At 40.8% G+C, this 18537-nt stretch overlaps 1 protein-coding gene across 2 annotated transcripts in view; it reads left to right on the top strand.

Moving 5' to 3' along the window:
- The first annotated feature begins 753 nt into the window (after nucleotides 1-753).
- CUL1 (cullin 1) overlaps nucleotides 754-18537 on the top strand; it is a 52622-nt gene continuing 34838 nt past the window's right edge. The window contains exons 1-2 of one of the 2 annotated variants that reach the window (XM_038164460.1): nucleotides 754-890; nucleotides 16060-16352. In XM_038164460.1, coding sequence (XP_038020388.1) covers nucleotides 16213-16352 — 140 coding nt within the window. In that variant the 5' untranslated portion in view covers nucleotides 754-890; nucleotides 16060-16212. The remainder of the gene's footprint in view (nucleotides 891-16059; nucleotides 16353-18537) is intronic. The other variant, XM_038164471.1, reaches the window with a different exon arrangement.

The following is an 18537-nucleotide window of genomic DNA, read 5'->3' as shown; positions in this document are numbered from 1 at the left end:
TGGACAACTTACTCCCTTGCTCCAGCACCTCACCACCCTCACAGTAAAGAACTTCTTCCAAATATCTAACTTAAAATTCCCTTTGTTGAATTTGTACCCATTACTCTGCGTCTTATCACTACAGCTCCTGACAAAGAGCCCCTCTCCAGCTTCCCTCTAGGATTCTTCAGATACTATGAGGTCTCCACACAACCTTCTCTTTTCCAGCCTGAACAGCCTCAGCTTTCCCAGCCTGCGTTCATGGGGGAGGTGTCCCAGTTCTTTTATCAGCTTCGAGGCCTCCTTTTGACTTGCTCCAACAGCTGCATGTCCTTCTTGTGTTGGGGACACCAGAAGTGTACACCGCACTCCAGCTGGGATCTCACCAAAGAGCAGAGGGGCAGAATTACCTCCCTCGCCCTGCTGGCCCAATGCTGCTTTTGATGCAGCCCAAGTTCGATTGGCTTTTTGGCTTTCGAGAGCCCACTTGCCGGCTCATGTTGAGTTTTTCATCAACCATCATTTCCAAGTCTTTCAGCTCATCCTTCAGCTCTTCTGGCACTGGACTGGCTTGGGGAGGGGTCGGAGCAACGACCCCTCGGGCAGGGCAGGGCCTGGCAGCCAAGGAGATGGCGGTCGGCCGGCCTCTCCCGCCGAGCGGCTCATGCGGGCGGGCAGGCTCCGCCGGAGGCCGAGGCCGAGGCCCAGCCCCACCGGGCCCTGCCGGCGCAGGCAGCCGCAGCCCCGGTTCCCCGCCCGCCGTGAGCCGGGGCGGGGCGGCTGCGAGGGGCGGTGCCTCGGCGATCCCCGGGCCGCGCCGGGGGGAGGCGGCGGCGGCGGCGGATCCGGGCCCGGCGGAGGCGGAAGGGGCGGGCGGACGTGGCCCTGACTCTGCGGGACGCGCGATGCTGGTGAGTGCAGGGAGGCCGCGGCGTTGTGTCGCAGCGAGGCCTGGCCCAGCCTGGCCCGGCCCGGCAGGACGCGAAGGCGGTGGCGCGGGGCCCGGCACTGAGTCACGCCGCGGGGAACGGGGGAAGGGGCGGTCGGGCCCGGCCCGCCCGCCCGCCTTTCTTCTCCCGGGCGCGCTCCCTGCCCCGGAGCGCGGGGGCGGCGGCGGTGGCTGCCCGGCCCGCTCGTGGATCCGGTCCCGGAGCCGCGGGCCGGGCCGGAGCGGGGAGGCCGCGAGCTGCGCACTCAGAACGCATGGCCCCCGTCGGGGTGCGGGAGCGCCCCTCTGGCTGCCCCGGCCCCGCAGGATCTGCCCGGCCGTCGGGGGGCTGCCCGTTCCCTCCCTTCGTCCCCGTCCTTCACCCGTGACCGCGGCCCCCGCATGGCCAGGGCGCCTCGGTGGCTGCCCCAGCCTTTCCGTCCCGCCCCGGCGGCTCTCAGACCTCGGCCCCGTCCTCCCGCAGCCCTCGCTGTGCCCCCCTCGGCCCCGGACTGCCCACCCCAGCCATCCCAGGCCCTGCTCCTCCCACGCCTCTGCCCTTTTTTTTCTCTGTGAGCTTTTGTCACCGGGCACTGTTCTGGGGAGTTCACCTGCTCTCTGTCCTCCCTGTCCTTTCCTGTGCTGCTTCCTTTCACCCTGTTCATCCTAGCAATCTCCACAGCCCTAGTGATACTCCGGTCTGTCTAGGAGCTTTTTGGTTGTGCCTAGAGAAATTCCCTCAGTGCTGTCAGTACCATTGTGGCTGGCGAATTTTTGCCACAGTTCATCTTGGTCAACTTCTCTAGGTTTCCCTTGCTCTCAAGGAGTGTGTGCCAGGCTTCCCCTTGTTGCCACCTACTGTTGTGGCCTTAGCAGAGAAGGTGTCCCTGTAACCTTTTGTTTGTCTGTTTGTGTACTTATTGTCTCCATCCAGATGACTAGTCTTGCATTTTTTTGTTTCAAATAACCAGCTCATTTCTTTCCCAGTAACTTTGCCAATGCAAGCTAAGTGTGTCCTGATTGGGATACTTTCCCCATCCTTCTTGTTTCCTCTTGCAGTTATATTCCAGCACTGTCATTACCCCTCTGTTACTTTTCCCCTTCCAGTTTTCTTCTGCCCAATAACCATTTCCTTCTTCATGTTTTTTTGCCCTTCTGATCTTACTTTCCTGTCGTTAAAACCTTCCTTGTGATCTCACCTAATACTCTTTTCTTTGCACATACTCCTTTCCCCTGTAGATTTATATGCTGTCTCCCCCACTTTGTATTTAAATCCCTAGCTATGCCTTTGAGGAGAAAGGAATTTTACCCTAGGTTATCTGAATACTTGTGTTCTGGTTTCAGCTGGCATAAACACTGAAAGGGCAGAGATTAATTACTTGTTATACCTTATTTTGTTTTGATTTTTTACTGACTTCTTCAGCAACTTTTCCCTTGGTATATGTGTTCATATATAATCACGTATCTCAGCCCTAATACAGACACATGCCCTGATGTTACCCAGGGAAAAAAAATTATTGGAAATCCTTTTGGTAGGACTGTGAGGAATAGTCCATGGGGGCCAGAAATACCTGGTGGCTACATAGCTTGAATTAGGCCAAATAATGTTTATAATACCATATTGTGAATTGGTACTTAGTTGAAATGGGGTGTATTTGGGATGCCTCCTGTTTGGGGAAGTAGCAAGATACTGTACAGGTACCATGGCACATAGTTTTTACTCACAATGAACTGCTGTAATGTTGTGTTTTGATGATTATGTGTCTGTGTGGCATCAGCACTTTGTGTTTCTGATGGTGAGTTGACCAGAAAGAAGTCTTTTCCATCTTGTTTTCCGGTAGCTTCTTGTTTTCTGTATTCGTTGTCCAACTTCTTACTTTGTGTCTGTCTTAGTTGCCTTGGTTCTTAAGATTGGTTACATTTCACAGTCACCTCAGGACTACTTGTTAGAGGTGCAGTTTAAACACTGGACACACTTGCCCCATGGAGGCATGGTGAGCGCATTTGATCTCGGGAATAATTTGTACACCTAACTCTAGAATCCCAGTTCAGTGCCTTGCATTAACAATGTCTCTGGAGGAAACTTTCCATTGCTTATCCAGGGATCATGTAGAAAACAGTCTTAGTTTGGGCACCTAAATTGGGCATATGCGTTTTGCTCTTTGGCTGACAAAATAGTGGTGGTGGTTTAGTAAAATGATTCTTCTTCCACCTTGCTCCTTTATGCACTAGTCTGAACTGGCCTTAAAACTTGGGCCTGTTGCATGACCCATCAGCCTGAGAAAATCACATTGCTTTATTGCTTTATTAAATAACCTAAATTCATTTAAGATAAAGGGATGCACACCCTTATTTGGATACTGCTTTGGGGGTGCCTCTTTTTTGATTTAGCTTATTTGTAGTCTTGGTGCAAGCTCTTGGATTTTAGATGTATTATTATGAAAACAATACTGAGTCCTTAGAGAAAGTTCTCAGATACTCAGCTTAAGAAGTGTTATTCTCCAACTTGTGTGTTAACATCTTGGAGTATTGCTTTTTGTCTGTTGTGGTTCTTAGATAGTGCCTAGTTTTGTGTTACAATTATTTTAGTAGGGTCTAACTTAATGATGAGTCATATCCCAGGTGCCAGTGGTTGCATGTGTTGGAAATACCTCAGATCTTCTCTCTTGCCACTGAAGTTTGTTGTCTTTTGGTTTTTTTTAATTAATCAAAAACTCCACAAAATTTTAGTGAATTAAACAGTTTTAAAGATGCTCCACTTGCACTTACACCACTCTCAACATCAAAAATTTGTATTATGAGCATGAAGTGAGGAATTTCCTGGTAAGAAGTCAGTGTGTTTCCAACTCTGCTGTTGTACTTCCTGTGATGTCCAACAGGGTCTTTTTCTGTGCATCAGGAGGAGAACAGGGCAGATGTCCCACTTGGATGGGGTATCAGGAGTATGTGCACAGGCAGTCATAGCAGCCTGCACCTTGGTGTAGTCTTCCTGCTGCACAGACCTGGAGGAAAGAAGAGTATGGAAAACTTGGCCTTGGAAGTTCTGCATGTGCTTTGGGAATGCATGATCTCATTTTAAATACAATAATTAGGTGCTAGTGTGTTTTTTAGGTAAGAGTACACTAATAGGAAAATTTTAGTTAACTGTATTTTTCAATCTTATCTCCATGTAAGAAGTGGTTGTTGGAACCAACATTTAGAGGTCGGGTTACAAGTTATAATCTATTCAGCATGCAAACTTAAACAGCTAATTTTTTTTGTTTGTTATGGAGACCACTGAGTTTCCCTTGCTTGATAAAGGAGATTTTCAGTAAGAAAATATAATTATTAGAAAATTGCAGAGACATGTTGAGCTTGTCTACATGAGTAACTTACTGTTTTATTGTAAGAATTGTTGTTTTTTCAGTAGAAGAACTACTAGAACAAGAACAGATTGGCTGTTCATGTTTCTACAGCGCTGCAGTCCAGACCTGTTACAGACATGACTAAATGAGTTGGTAATAAAATTGCTCTGAGCTGATGTGCCCTGCTATAGTGCTGTAACTTGTAGCCTTTAATGTAACAACAGATTTAAACACTCCTTGCGTTATCCCAGCTTCTGGAAAGAGCACTGCTTTAGGAAATGATCTGTGTCCCAGTGGGTAGTTCTCTGTCAGTTTTCTCTTTACCCACAGAACCTCTGATGTCACAAGAGAGAACCTCTTCCTGTTGCTGCCTTACCTCTTCTTATAAATGATACAAGTCAAAATCAAATACATATTTTTTTAACTAAACCAAACATTGATTACATTCCACTTTATTTAATGTAGTGTTTTTCAACTCCTTCTTTATCTGTGAACCTTAGAAAGATGAATGAAGGCTACTGTGAAAATAGGAAAATAGTAATTTCATTTTGCTTCAGGGAATGGGTGTAGAATCATATGTAAACTTTTGCCAGAGTTGGTGTCTCTTTCTCTCCAAAATTTCACTACTTTCTTTGCTAGTAGTATCCTGAACTTGTAAAAAGAAGCACGTGATTCTCACTCTCTGTTCTGTTCTCTGACTCTTACCTTGCATCCAGCTCTGGCATCCAGTGCAAGAAAGACATGCACCTATTGGAGCAGATCCAGGGAGGGCCACAGAAGTGATCAGAGTGGTGGAATACCTCTCCCATAGCTGAGAGAGTTGAGGTTGTTCAGCCTGGAGAAGACAAGGTTCCAGGGTGACCTTATTGAGGTTTTCATTCAGAACATAAAGGGGGATTATGAGAAAGATGGAGAGAGACTTTTTACAAAGGCTTGTAGTGGCAGGACAAAGGACATAAATTTTAAATGGAAAGAGGGTAGATTTAAATTGGTTATAAGGAAGGAATTTTTTACTTTAGTGGGTGGTGAGGCATTGGAACAGGTTAACTAGAGAAGTTGTGGATGCCCCATTTCTGGTAGTGTTCAAGGTCAGGTTGGATAGGGCTTTGAGCATCCTGATCTAGTGCAAGATGTCTGTCTGTGGCAGAGGGTTGGTTACTAGGTGGTGTTTAAAAGTGTCCTTTAACCTAAACCGTTTCATGGTTCTTGAATAAACAGTGAACTTCAATGTGATGTTCTTCCAAAATCTCAGGGAAAAAAAATTATCTTCTTTTCTTCCCATTTGGAATGTTCTGGTTTTGGAATGAAAAGGTTCCCTGCTGTAGTTTGGTCTAGTGAATACAAGGCATTGCTTGACAGCAGGACTAAGAATAAAGGATTTATAAAATACCTTTTCTCTGACATCTTTGTAGTTATGCGCTAGATTTGAATATCAGTTCAATATCATTGACTTCTGTGTTTCTTTAAATTAGAAGTGCCTAAAGTTTGTATAAGATTTCCCTTGTCTTTGGATTTCATTATATTTGCTCTAGTTTATGTTGCCATATGTCTAAAGCTTGGTGTTACTGAGCAGAAGAAATGGATTTACATGTAGGATGGTGAGGATCATGGTGATGGAAAGTTTCTGGAGTACAGGGAGCTCCTCACTCTGCTCTGATAATCTACTTATCTTTTGAAGACATGCACATGCTTCTTCCATTTTATTGGAGACTGGTGGCTTTGCTGCTGGGACCCAGATATATTTGATTCATTCATATACAAAGTAGAAAAAAAGTGAAGTTTTTAAATTTGAAGTAGGGAGCTAGCTACAAAAATTTGGGTTATTAGTAAGGCAATTTCAGCCGTAACCAAAGTCAGAAACTTCTTGTATTTTTAATATGCATTTGATGTAACCTGGCTTTTTGTTCCTCTGTATTTCAGGTTGGACAATATCTTAATGTGGATTAGAGTTTAGAACTAAGGCTGGTGGAGTGACCTTAGTTCACCCTGTTTTGCTCTGTAATTTAAACTTAATTTCATATGTAAATTTGCAAGCTCCTCTAGTCTCACAGGTGGTGGAGACTGTCACTTCGAAGTTTTATCTAAAGTTTGGAGGACTGAATTAGGGGGAAGAAAGAGAATTTTAGGAAATAGTTCATCATTTGTTAGCTGTTAGTATTTTCATCTTCCTTTTCATGGTAACAATTTCATGGGCAAATGCTCTGCTTGCTTCTGGGTAGCCAAAGGATAAACCTTTCACTGTACAATTGAAAATGCTTTTTTAGAATGTTTGCTTTTTTTTAAGAAAACAGACTGTTCTCTTACTCTCTTTTTGTCAGAGATAACTTTGAAGAAGTTTTGTTATTTCTGAAAGTGTGCCTAAGCTAGGATGCTGTCACTAATAGGAGTTGTATAAAATCAAAGTTTATATCCTTAAGTAGTTAAATTGATTTTGTTAGATTCTAATGCAGGCTTAGCTTTAAAACTTAATGGTGCAAGCTTAATCAAAACGAAGGAGGATTTAAATGTGGGTGTTAGGGATGTGTGGCAATTTTAACTTTTACAAAATTAAGTTAAATTGTTTCACTTCCATATGACGGGTGCCTGTTGCAGTCATTAGAGATCAAAACTTATTAATAATTTGCTGAAAATTATACTGAATTTAAGCAGAACTAACTTTTTGTGAGGTATAAATTCTTTGCTGTACGTTAAGGCTGCTAGAATTCAGACTTGTTAGTTGAACCAGAAGAATTACATACAAATCCCTTTCTAGATATTAATGAGAAAGTTCTCGTTCTTTTTTGGGCTGACTGTATTTAGGCATGTGCAATGAAATATATGAGAGGTGTGCTGTTCATTGCCAGCAGTGTTTGCAGTATTACACCACAGTATTAATCAAGATCACTAGCACGTATATCCATGCACTTAATGTAAACACTATTTAAAAGGAAAATAAGAAAATAAGGAGGGAGTGGCTTTCACAGTTGTGATTTTGTAACATGCAGGAAGTGAATGTAAGTAACTGCAACAGTCCTTGATTTATCCATTATGTGTCACTTCAGAATGAAACATTAGTATGAAGGTGATTATTGGAGGAAACTCTTCGGTATTTAAGCTGTGCTCTTGTAGTACATTCAGATGTCTGAAAATATCAGACTATTTGCAAGATTAATCGGTGTGACCGTCATCTTTATTTATAAATTGAAGTGGCAAACTGGATTGCCTTGATCAATTGAGCTCTTGCACAAATAACTACAGGGAAGATTAGCAAGCTGTTGGGAAGAGATTCCAGCCAGAATTGGTTTTTGCTTGTTAGCAACATGTTAATGTTTTTTTAAAGTTATTGGTAAGAACTGCTGCCTTCCAAGAGCGTAGGAAAACTCTGTGGAAATAATATTGCAGGTGAAAATTCCTATTTGTGTCTTTAACAGGGCAGTGTGAAAATGTATGTTGTGGTGCATTGAGTGCTGTTATAATGTTGGGGGATTTGTGTGAGGGTTCAGAGACTTGCCCTGGATGTTCTGGTGGAGGACATGCTGTGTTTGAAGCAAAATGTAAGACAACACTGTTTTCTTGGTGGAGATAAGTAGGATTATGTTTTAGCTTATTAAGTTGGATTTAGTTGAAGTTTTGATGTCTGGTAGGGTCTTTTGGGAAAACAGTTATGAATTATGAGTAAGAGTTGTCCTTGCAGGATCATTAAGGTCTCTAAACTGGCCCAAGGTATTTCAGAGTTTCCAGTCCTTCTGTGTTTTTCCTCTCTGAATTGCATTGGGTTTAACTCCCAGCTGCTGTTGTTTTGTTTTTGTGGTTTCTTGGGGTGGTGTTTGGTTGGGGTTTTTTTGTGTGGTTTTTTGGGGTTTTTTTCCCTTTCTAAGGAAACAAGGTATATTACTCTTCTGCTTGGAATGTTGGGTATCTAGCAATTTTCATGGCTTGTCCTCCCTCTTTTTCCTTTTCTGCATCTTCCTCACTGATTCAAGTGCATCTTCATGTGCGTTGTCCTTCATTATTTGGATTTTTTTAGATTTCATTGGGCTTTGTTTAGTCTTTTGCTTTCTTGTTTGTTTTGTCTTTTGTTTGGGTTTATGCAGGTTGTATCGTATATATGATTTAAGCTAGAGAGAAAGTGGGAACACTCAAGGCTCTTTATCTTATTGTGGTGGTTTGACCCTGCTTGCATGCCAGGGATCCACCAAAGCCCCTCCATCACTCCCCTCAAGTTGACAAAGGAGGAAAAATACAATGAAAGGCTCGTGGCTTGGGATAAGGACAGGGATAGATCTCTCATTGGTTACTCTCATGGGTTGACATGGGCAAAACAGACTGGTCTTGGGCAATTTAATTGAATTTATTATTAATCAAAATCAGAGCAAGTTAATAAAATGTAAAACAAATTTTTAAAACACCTTCCCCCCACCTCTCCCTCCTTCTCGGACTCTACCTTCTCCCCACCCGCAGCACAGGGAGACAGGGGCTGAGGTGTGGTGAGTTCACCACAGGCTGTTTCTACCACTGCTCAGGGAGAAGAGTCCTTCCCCTGCTCTGACATGGGATCTTCCCATGGGGGACAGTTCTCCATAAACTTATCTTGCATCAGTCCTTCCCATGGGCTGCAGCTCGTCATGGACTGCTTTGATGTGGGTCTCTTTCCACAGGGTGCAGTCCTTCAGGCACAGCCTGCTCCAGCATGGGTTCCCCATGGGGTCATAAGTCCTGCTAGGAAACCTGCTCCAGCAGGGTTTGAGCTCGTCTCTCCATGGGTCTGCAGGGCCCTGCCAGGAGCCTGCTCCAGCACGGGATTCCCATGGGCTCACAGCCTCCTTTCAGGCATCCACCTGCTCTGACACAGGGCTCCTCCATGGGCTGCAGATGGAAATTTGCACCCCTGTGGACTTCCATGGTCTGCGAGTGGGTCTCTGCATCCCCATGGTCCTCCATGGGCTGCAGAGGCATGGCTGTTTCACCATGGTCTCCACAGGCTACCGGGGAATCTCCGCTCCAGTGCCTCATCTTCCACTCAACTTGGTGTCTGCAGGGTTTCTCTCACATATTCTCATTCCTCTCTTATCTGGGTGCAATTACATCTGTGCAATAATTTATTTTCCTTCTTAATATGTACCCACAGAGATATTACTGCCATCTCTGATTGGCACGGACTTGGCCAGTGGCAGATCCATCCTGGAGTTGGCTGGCATTGGCTCTCTTGGACTTTGGGGGAGCTCTAGCCAGTTTCTTACAGAAGTGACCCCTGTAGCCCCACCACCACCACCAAAACCTGCCGCACAAACCTACTACACTTCTATAAAACTTTCTCTCTTGTCTTCAGTACACCCATATATTGACTTGATTATTTTTGTTCTTTTCCTAATCTGCAGCATTCCTTTTTCCAAGGTGTAAAAGCTGAGTGTTTGAAGAAGCTATGAAGCACATTAACTGCAGGTTCAGTTAAAAAATACTGTAGGGTCTGTGTCCTGTTTTTGATACAGGAATATGCGAGACCTTAGGTTAGGAAACACATTCAGTTTAGGAGCAATCTACAAACTTTCTGCGTAAGGATTATTTCATCAACACCAAAGTGAACTCTCTCTGAAGATGGCCAAGTAGAACTTAAAATATTTTACCTATGTAGTACTTAAGGATGTAGTCCATTGCACTGTTTTCCAAACTGCTGTTGATGCAGTAAAACAACCATAAAATTATTCTTTGTGGGCTTCTAGATATTGACCAGAGTTTACTTTGGCTGGAGTTGCAAAAGGGAGAGTTTGCTTGTGTAGAATATGACAGCAAGCCTTGTTGCGTCTAGATATGGCCTTTGTTGACGAAGCAGCATGTATATGTTGGAGTATGGTGTGGATGTGGGTTGTTTGGGTTTTTTTGTATTAGCTGTGGCATTATTGTAGGGAGATGTCTGTCAAAAGCTGCTGGAATTGTTTGTTCAAGGAAGACAAAGATAAAGCTGTAAGGAAGAAATAAAGAATGCTAAAGAGGTAGTAAAAGGATAAGAGCTGGTAAAAGAATAGGCAAAGAGAAAAAGTGGCACACTCCAAGTTTCTTGGTTTTGTTCTGATGAATAGTTATTGATATTTTAGAAAAATCCTTGTATTCAGGCATACAGATAGACTACATGAGTTAAAACAACTTTTAGTGAATACAATAATGGATAATTTAAGTAAATAAGAAAAGTGTGAAAACTCAATTCCAAGTTACTTACATATATCGTTTTTAAATTTGAACGTTAAATTGAATTTTAGACTCTTTCTAGCTGTGAAGAACATGTCCAGGCTTTGTTTTATTTGTTCAGCTGGCAATTGTATCATTGGCACATGAAGTAATGTAGGAGTGTATTAATTACAGTGCTTTAGATATCATTGATCAGAGCTGTAAAACACAGAGGAGGGGGCGTGGAGAGAACATTGGAGCCCAAAATGAAGTCATTGTTAGGGAGGTACAGTATTAACCACCCAAAATTTACATCAAATTTACACAACTTGGTGTTAAATTACTGCCAAATTACACACACTTGCTGCTTCATTTTTTTTTAAATGCTGCATGGAATTTTTTACCACCTAAAGATAACTTTTGCAAGGGAGGAGTGCATGCATACATCTCTGCCTTTTCTCATAATGAACTGAATTTAACTCCCTTGAAAATAAGATGAGCTAAAGCTTTTCACACTACATGTAGCTCAGTGTTTTGTAATAATACAGAGGAACTGAACATTGTAATTTTTGTCATTTGTGTCTTAAATGTCTTTATTGAAAAGGGAGAAAAAATTTTAGTATTTCTCTTCTGGTATTGATTTCTAGAAGAACCATTTTTTACAATAGTTGTGTCATTTTGCTGGGGCACAGTGAAAATTTCTGCTCTAGGCGGATTCTCCAGATGTTGATTAATTACACATTTGTAGCATGTGAAGTGCTATGGACATTATGATTGTTCCTCATCTCGCTTTAAGAATTGTGTCATGTGAAGTGCATAAACTATCTACCTAGCTCATAGCCTTTGTATTTAGTGGCCTAAAATAATTCTGGACAGAAATGTGAGTGCTGTATAATGTTGCATGCAGGACCATGGCTCAGCTAAGCAATGTTACAGTGTAGAGCTCATAATGCTAACATGTCAGCTGAAGTCAAGATACTTTGGAAACTTCATAATGCTGAAGGTTTTTGAACTTATTTTTAGTGACATTTGTTCCACCATAGCTTATTAGTGAAACTTGCTTCTCTTCACAAATGGGTTTGGGTGTAGTATGATTAACTCCGGTCACTTAACTCATGCTGTTAGACATCACAAGAAATTTTCCTCATATATGAAGTTAGACAAGAGATAAAATAAGTCTAGAGGTTGTGCCTCTTTATTGCGTCTTTAAAACAGTGCTATCTGGGCTGTTGCATCAGCTGGGAAACCTTGCTCTGAACCTGTGAGTTCTTACTGTGCAAGAAGCTGACAAGTTCAAATTCTATCTGTAATTACTGAAGTAAACTATCTTCAAGTATGTAATTTAGAAATAAGGGGTTGTGGGAGAACAACAGGTGATGCACAGGCCTTGGAGCTGTAAAGCTGAAAGTTGTATTGTGTTAGGATGTAAAAATTGGGTATTTGCTCCAGCAGATGGCTTGAGATGCTGAAAATCTGCTGGGTCTATTATGTTTTTTAGATAAAAGCTGGGTTAACTTTCACATTTTCCTCAAGGACTCTTCCCACATGCACATCATTTTCCAAAGAAGTGGAATATCTAAAAAAGACTCTTTATTATTAGATTATCAATACAAACAAGCCCAGTGTTTTCTAATGCAATGTGTTTCTTTGCATATGGTGTTTATCTATCATGATGTGTGTCCCCAAGTAATAAAAAAGAGGCAGTAACATTTCTTTTAAGTCCTTCAAGGCTGTTCTGAAATTTTGGCAGTAGTGTTATCTCCTTTTGTTTGGACTGTTTTAATTGCAGTACTTGAGTGCAGGGTTGAAAGATAGGCTGGCATTGAACACTATCATCCTGCTGCATCAAATTGTGCATATATTGTCTGGAATCTGCAGGGGTGATATTTCTCATGCAAATATGGCTGCTTCTGAAGCTGTAATGAAGCTTGGGTTCCCTGGTCCAAAGCTGCAGGGTGGATGTTGCAACTCAGGCAGCTGATATTATCCTTGAAGCAGGTCAGCTGTAAGTCTGTTTGGGTGAGAAAGCACAGTGATGGTCAGTTCAAGACCAGCTTGTGCATAGTCCTGCCAAGAGCCCTATGCAAGGCTGAGATCTCAGTGATTTAAAGGTCATGACTTAATGGTGAGATTTTAATTCAGGCCGTTGCACACAGTCTGGGCACTGAGAAATCTGGCTTAGGAACTCTTTCTCCCTCTTATTAGCAGTTGGGATGTTGGGTGAAGAGATGCAGAGTAACTACTATGCACTCGATTTGACCTTCGAGAATTATTTGCCTAGGAAAGGTTTTTTTGTGTGTGTGAATCAGAATAATAGCACTTTTCACATGAAATAGAATATCATATATTTGTGTATAATAACAACTGTTCCAAGTAACAAAGCCTTGTGTTACCCCTGCTCTTTCTATAAAGTTAATACCATAGTTTAGTTTAACCACTAAGTATGAATAGTTCTTTTTATAAATATGCTTTTGTATTAAAGTATTCTTACATATTGGAATTTTATTCTTGTTAAAGTAATATATTAATAATTACCTTTCTGTTTTTCTGCACATGACTAAATCTGGAAGAAATTGATAGTAGCTTATAGAATCATTCATCTATTGCTCTATTTTCTGATTAATGTTAAGTAGTAAATAACTGGAAGAAGTAAATTGTTTGAGTCTAGGAAGTTAGCAAAATGGTACTGTCATTCTGTATTCATGTGTTTAATTGCAAAATTCAAATTGAATGCCAACCAAAGGATAGTGAGGTAGTGTTAATTGCAGTGGAATTATGACTTATAAATAATATTTTTATATAGTGGACTGCATGTGGAAAAACCCCCAAAATTAAGTTATTTTTCATAGCATTTTTAATAGCTACATCCTGACTTAAATACAGAGGTTTACTTTAGGGGAAAGGGAGGGTGAATGAGGAACACCTTGAGTTGAAAAGATTCTGGGAATAGGTAGTATTCATAGATGCACCAGGGTACATAAAAACTAGGAGATGTTTAATTAGAGAGGAGAGTTAAATATTTCCATCATCATAGAGGGGGAAAACTCAACATCTGCTTGTTATGCTTTCTGCTAGCTAGCAAGGGGTTGGTCTTTTGTTAGAAGCTCTTATACAGCAATTAAGTATTTTGTGTTAGGTACACCAAAACGTGTTTTACACAAATGCACTCAGGCTGCTTGCTATTGGCAGATTAATAAGCAAGTGACAGTCAGTTAATTCTTACACACATGGCAGTTTTTGTGGGGTTGCAGATTCAGAACCATGTCTCCTTTAATACCAGGTCTAAGAAATCAAAGTGCTTCTGCTCTCCTGGATTGTAGACACGGAATTAATTTTCTTGCTTTTGTTGCGATGCTGACTTAGGATCACAGTCCAAGACTGTGGGTGTGTAATGTGCACAGAGTATTTCCCGCAATGGAGGTGAATGGCCACTCATGGACCTTTGTTCTTCCTGGCTTTTGTTGCTCAGTCCTGAAAGTCCATTGTCAGTAGTACTGCAACAGGTTCAGTTTCCAGAAATTAAAGAAGTTAAATACAAGCAAGGTATGATTTAGATTGCACTTCAGCATTATGATGCATGATTGTCATGTATGTTTAATAACTAGCTTGCTGTGATTAGAGAAACAAAAATGGCAGGGTTGAATTTTAGGTGTGTGTTTTCTAAGATGTATATTGATTGAATTCTTGCTTTTCTGCCTAATCCTCTGAGTAACTGTTTCCCCTGTAAAAGAGAAAACTAGTTACATAATCAGTTGTATGTCAGATTAAAATGAGACAGTACTTGTTGCTGAGACTCATATAATGAAAATACTTCCTGGTGTTTTTACTTAGAGTTGGAGATTTAAATGTGTATGGGTAATGGGAAAGCAAAGGACTGTGAGGAGTGGTAATTGCTGTGTTACTGTAGTAAGACAGTCATTGACTGATAAAAATGAAAAAATGTCTCTATCTCAGCTGGTCTTTTTAGGGTTCAGGAGAAAAGGCAGAAGAGAGCTTCAGATAACTGGGTGGAAGTCAGGGTGGGTATAACAGAAATACTTCATTTTCAAAACTCTGCAAAGCCTGGAGTGGCACGTGGAATAGCCTAGAAGTGGCTGTGACAAAGCACCTATGACTTAACTGTAGGTCCTGAAAGAATATATTTTATTTTCTGCGCTCAGAGACCAAGAACAAATAATAGGGTTTATTTGATCTCAGTCTATACTATTTTTGAAATTACAGAGAGGTTCATATGAGCCTTGGATGACAGATTTGTCATAAAGCTATATTGTCTGTAGGAAAATGGAAAGCCATAGTGTTTCACTGTAGTTTGAGTATTCCAGTCAGTGAGCTCTAGAGTGCAGAATGACAGAGTGGTTTGGGCTGGAAGGAATCATCTAGTCGGGTCTCCTTGTCTTGGGCAGAGACACCATCCATTAGATCAGGTTGCTCAAAGCTCCTTTCAACATGGCCTTAAACACTGCCAGTGTCAGGCATCCACAACTTTCCTGGGCAACCTGTTCCAGTGTCTTCCCACCACCCTCACAGTAAAGAAATTCCTCCTTATGTCCACCTTGAATCTACCCTCTTTTAATTTAAAACCATTGACCCTTCTCCTGTAACTACAGTTACTAGTAAAAAATCTTTATCTTTCTGGTAGGCTCCCTGTATGAATGGAAAGACTCCAGTAAGATTAAGGTGGTCCTTAGTACAACTGTGTTATTTGTGGGCTAATTTTTTAGCTTGTCATTTTCTGATATGTTCTTAATGTTGTTGTTTTAGAGGATAAGACATGTTAAAATTGCAAATGTACTTTTATGGACTTGTGTAAAAATGGATCTTCTCTGCTTGATGTTTTCAGTAGACCTTTCCAGGTGAATGTGTTCCTTCACTATAATGTCATGAGGCTGATGAACTGGTAGCCATCTTTTCACAATGTCCCAAACTTTTTGCATTTAAAACTCATGGGAGTAGTGCATTTTCTTACTTTCTGATTGTTTCATTCACAAGTCATTAGATATTTATTCTGTGTACTCCTATTAGTAGTTCTTTCTTCCCACCATTATTGACTGTATGTTCTCTTGCTGGTAAAATGACATTGAAGGAAGTGGTGTTCTTCTGCATAGCAAAGAAATTAATGTAAGCATATGCTTGCCAGATAGAAAAATTCTCCGCTACCCAAATGCCTTAACCTTTCAGGTTGCCTGTAGTAGTACAAGTTTGGAAGAATTATTGATAACTGAAGAAAAAGTTATTTGTAGTATCTTCTGGTCAATCTTCGATACCCATGAGGATGTTTGTTAAACAATGAGCTACCACAGAACCCAGAGTTGCTCAGAAGTACTGGAGTTTTACTGTTCAATGGGAAGGAACTATTTACACTTGCTGGTAGATAGTGTCTGCTGCTTGGAAAGCTTTTTGCTGTTATGTTTTGTTGTTAGCATTAGAGTTTTGTTGTCAGCTGCACTGATCTAAGTGTCTACAGCCTTTGGATAACTCTGGGTACTAACGGTCTCATTTTGTGGTGACTTGCTAAATTATGTTCCTTGGTTTTGATATTTCACATCTTAAGATGGATTTCTCATCTGTGTAAATGACAGTATTTCAATGAAATAATAAATTTTGTATCTTTAGTGTGGATAAATTTAGACCGTCATATAATGTGTATGTTTTCTTTTCCTATTGCAGGTTATCCTCCTGGGAAACATCACTTTTTGTGTATAAAGAATATCTTGCTGAGTTGCTGCAACTGAGTTTAGAATGTTACTTGACTTGTGATTCTGATGGAGGAATAACAAGAGCTCAGGCTGCTGCACTGGAAGACTTTACTGGAAGTACAAAATGTCGTCGAATAGGAGTCAGAACCCGCATGGACTTAAACAGATTGGTCTTGACCAGATATGGGATGACCTAAGAGCTGGAATTCAACAGGTTTACACCAGACAAAGTATGGCGAAATCCAGATACATGGAACTCTACACGTATCCTATTGCCTATGATAGCTAGTGCTCTCGCTGCTGGTAGATTAGAGCTAGCTTTTTACTTTTTGAGACAGAAAATTGCTCCATAACTATTTCACTTAATGGCTTTTAAGAATGCATGGTTTTGTTTTGAAGATTGGCCTTTTCTATTTAGTATTACTGGCAAATAGCTGGAACATTCTGTTGACTGGAAAACTGGCTTCTATAATTATTAAGGCTACCTCTGTATTTCAGGTTTGATTGCTGTTATCTTTCATAGAGCACATGTTTAAGGAGATTTTATTAATAGGTTGAATTTGAGTCCACAATGCACACAAAGAAAACAGAAATTCCTTTTGTTTGTTTTTTTTCTGTTAGTCTCTGGCATTATGCTTCAGGTCTTACTGATAATCATGTCCAGTTACCTGGAAATTTTTCAATTGTCATTCTATATGTAATACTTTACTCTTGACATGATTGTGTAATTTTCCAGCTGGAGTGAGAATGTCTCCAGTGGATTTTGCTTTAATTCCTAGCTTGTATTGGAGAATTATTTTCTAGCATCTCTGGAAAATATATTCTGGGTGTTGTTATAAGATGCTGGAAGGGGGTTAACCTCCTTGTTCAAATGCACTGAGGTACTGTTTGGAAGATTGTAGGAAACTTGTTTCTATCAGGTAGTGTATAAGGCTTTTTTTTTAACTACTTTGTAGGAGAAGTGTGTCTCTTGTTGTATTATAGCTTCGGTGTTTGACTTTAGGACTTCATTTAGAAAGGAAATTCTTTTTCATTTTACCTATAAGGTGCCATGTAAATGGATTCGATGACCTTTGTTTTGCATTTTTTGTTCTGCCTTGACTCTTGTAACCTTGTATTGCTCAGTAAAGTCAGCACTGCTTAAAAAGATGGTGGTCTATCCACTTTGCTGTACATATGATAGAAATGATAACTGAATACATTTCGTATCATTGAGTAGTTGTGCTGCTTTTCTCTATCTCTCTATTGGTATTTAGAGTTGGGTTTTTCAATGAAATTATTATTCTGAACCTATGTCTATAGCTGTCGCTGGCACTGATTTGGTATTGCAGCATATAAAACTTAAGTCTGTATTAATTTTTTTGAAAGGACAGAGCTTTTATAAAAGAAAGAGGAGCTTGAAGGCTATAAACCAGTCAATTCTGTAGTTCCATGGACTTTCTAAGGAGGTAGAAAAGTTTCTCTGGACAAGTAATCTTAGCATAGCATGTAATCTTTTCTATCTGGGCCTGCAGAATCCATGCTCCAGGCTATGGTGGGAGAAGCCCTGAGCAGATTGCTGAGTGTTTCTAGGATACTTCTTTAATAGCAATGGGAAGATGAAATAACATTTGTTTAGGGTCAATACTCTTCCCAAGATTTAAAATTAGTGATTTCTTGCAGCACTAGGTTCAACGTTAGTTTTGACTCAGTGAAACAGCTCTGTAAAAGTTGAATGTCTGATAGAAATTTGACATGCAGTAGAAGCTCTGAGAGTTTTTTCTTTTGAGTGCCTTTAATATATTCTTGTTCATGAGGTCTGTTAAGCAGGGCAGCTGAAGACTAAGTACCGGTTGTAATGGTAATGGTTAAACATGGGCTTTTTCCCTCTCCTGATGTTCTCAAAGATGCTCAGAATGAAGCTGCAAAAGGGATATGCTGTCTATTAGTTACTCATTTCCACCTTGCTTCTCCTTGGAGGAGTTGTTGGTACAAAAATAAGGACTGTTTTTGTTAATTTCTTAAGTGCATTAATTTAGGGGATAATTTTGGTGGTCAGCTTGGATTTTTTGTCCAAGTTTTTGGACCTTATTATAATATAATAGTTAGCTCAGAATATTTGATACTGGTTAGGCTGAGTATTTAATCTCCTATGAAGATAGCAATGCATTTTGCATCCTATACCAAGTACATGTATTCAAAAGTTGTGCTTAAAAGATTACACCCCTTTCAAAGCAGTAACTGTGACATATTTGCCCAGTCTTGGTGTACAGCAAGTCTTGTAGTCTGGTAGATGTTTATTTCAGGAAGCTTTGCTTATCAACCAGCTTAGTTTGGAAAGCAGAACAGCTGCAGATGAGTTTCAGTTGCAGCTGTGATTGGTCTGAAGATCAGCTGTACTTACAAGAATGTCTTGACAATTGACAGTTTAGTCTTTCCTCATCCTCTTTTGTCCTCTTTCCTTCTTTCC

This window comes from Motacilla alba, chromosome 2 (assembly GCF_015832195.1).
Source record: "Motacilla alba alba isolate MOTALB_02 chromosome 2, Motacilla_alba_V1.0_pri, whole genome shotgun sequence".
In the NCBI taxonomy this organism is placed as follows: Eukaryota; Metazoa; Chordata; class Aves; order Passeriformes; family Motacillidae; genus Motacilla; species Motacilla alba.
The sequence above is the reverse complement of the archived record's forward strand: the minus strand, read 5'-3'. Positions and strand labels throughout refer to the sequence as shown.